We start from the raw sequence: 1,348 nt of genomic DNA on the forward strand, positions 1-1,348 counted from the left end.
GAATGCCCACCAAATCCTCGAAGTTGTAGGTTCCAATAAAAAAATATATGCAAACGTTGCAGAAACATCAAAACTAAATGCAGTTTACTAATTAAGCGCCATCTTAGCTTAGCTTCCGCTCCAACTGTTCAGGATTAAAGCAGCTTATCATCGTTAGAAACGTATTAGTGTCTGGTGCACCCTTGAGGTCAAACATCTCGCAGATTACAGAGTCGGGGCCTACTACCACGAAGGCGCGCTTCATATTCTTCAGCAAAGAATTTTTATCCAGCTCTTCGTTCAGCCGACACAATCTTTTTTCCTTGAAGGTTTTCTCGCTTCGAATCGTCACCTGAATGTAAGCCACTATCGTCTCAGACGACTTGGTCGACAGATTGTGACCCTCGTCACCAGACCCACCTTTACTTGGGAACGCTTCACACGTTGTCACTGCGTCGATAAAAGGGAAAAACGGGTAGTCGGGGTACCAGTAACCATCTTTATCAAGTGTGCTCAGGCAACGATAGCACGATTCCTCATTTTCACCGCTGCAAATGACGTTGGGCACCCGGATCTCGATTTTTTCGTATTTCGACCCTTCCCGCATCTTCAGCACAACCGGTTTACATTTTTCAAATGCCCCACGAACTGCGTTGTGAAGCGATTATTCGTACGCGACGCCATGGAAACCCGCACCAATAGATTTTGCATATTTGTAAACCTCTAGCTGCTTGTCCGTGTTAATTTTTCGCCCCAACTGGCTCAGCACATATCCGGAATCCACAGATAGCTTCCACCATCGACTATTATGGTATGCCACTTTTCGGTTGCAGTCAGTGATGTAGTGACGCCGCAAACAATCCATTTGGCGCTTGCTTTGTCCCCCACCATAGTTGTACACCAACTCGAACGCTTGATCATTTCCTTCGAAACAGCAGTCTCTCACTAAACGCTCTTCAAGCGAGCTCCGTTTTTTACAGAACTCGCGCAAACTGCCGCCACTATAGAAGTACTGCTCCTTAACAAGTTTTGAAAATGGTGTATCCTGCCGCTTAATCTGCCGCAGACCAGTTTCGATAACCCAGTTCGTTAACTTTGCGTACTGCAGCAGGTCAGCATCACGCCACGCCGGCAAAACCACAGTGCGTGAGCTGTCGTTTTCTTTCGGATAAAACTGACACGATGCTGCAAGAAAATCAAAAGGAGCATACTCATTTTTCACTTCTGACTTGTTTAAACCATCAACCAGAACAATTGGCGCCTCCTTCTCGTCGACATCACCCCCGAACGACTTGGGAGTAACTTGACGACGGATAGCCATGATATCAATCGGTGAGAGGTTTGTTCGTCGTGCGTACGATCCTTGGCC

At 46.7% G+C, this 1,348-nt stretch overlaps 1 protein-coding gene across 1 annotated transcript; it reads right to left on the reverse strand.

The window, feature by feature from the left end:
• Nucleotides 1-643: 643 nt before the first annotated feature.
• PHALS_12698 (uncharacterized protein) lies at nucleotides 644-1,300 on the reverse strand (the record flags this gene model as incomplete). The annotated part of the gene is made up of 1 exon (XM_024728298.1): nucleotides 644-1,300. One exon carries the CDS (start codon nucleotides 1,298-1,300, stop codon nucleotides 644-646), a length of 657 nt encoding a protein of 218 aa, XP_024578789.1.
• Between the last annotated feature and the right edge of the window lie 48 nt (nucleotides 1,301-1,348).

Source organism: Plasmopara halstedii (genome assembly GCF_900000015.1).
Source record: "Plasmopara halstedii genome assembly, contig: Scaffold_650, whole genome shotgun sequence".
In the NCBI taxonomy this organism is placed as follows: Eukaryota; Oomycota; class Peronosporomycetes; order Peronosporales; family Peronosporaceae; genus Plasmopara; species Plasmopara halstedii.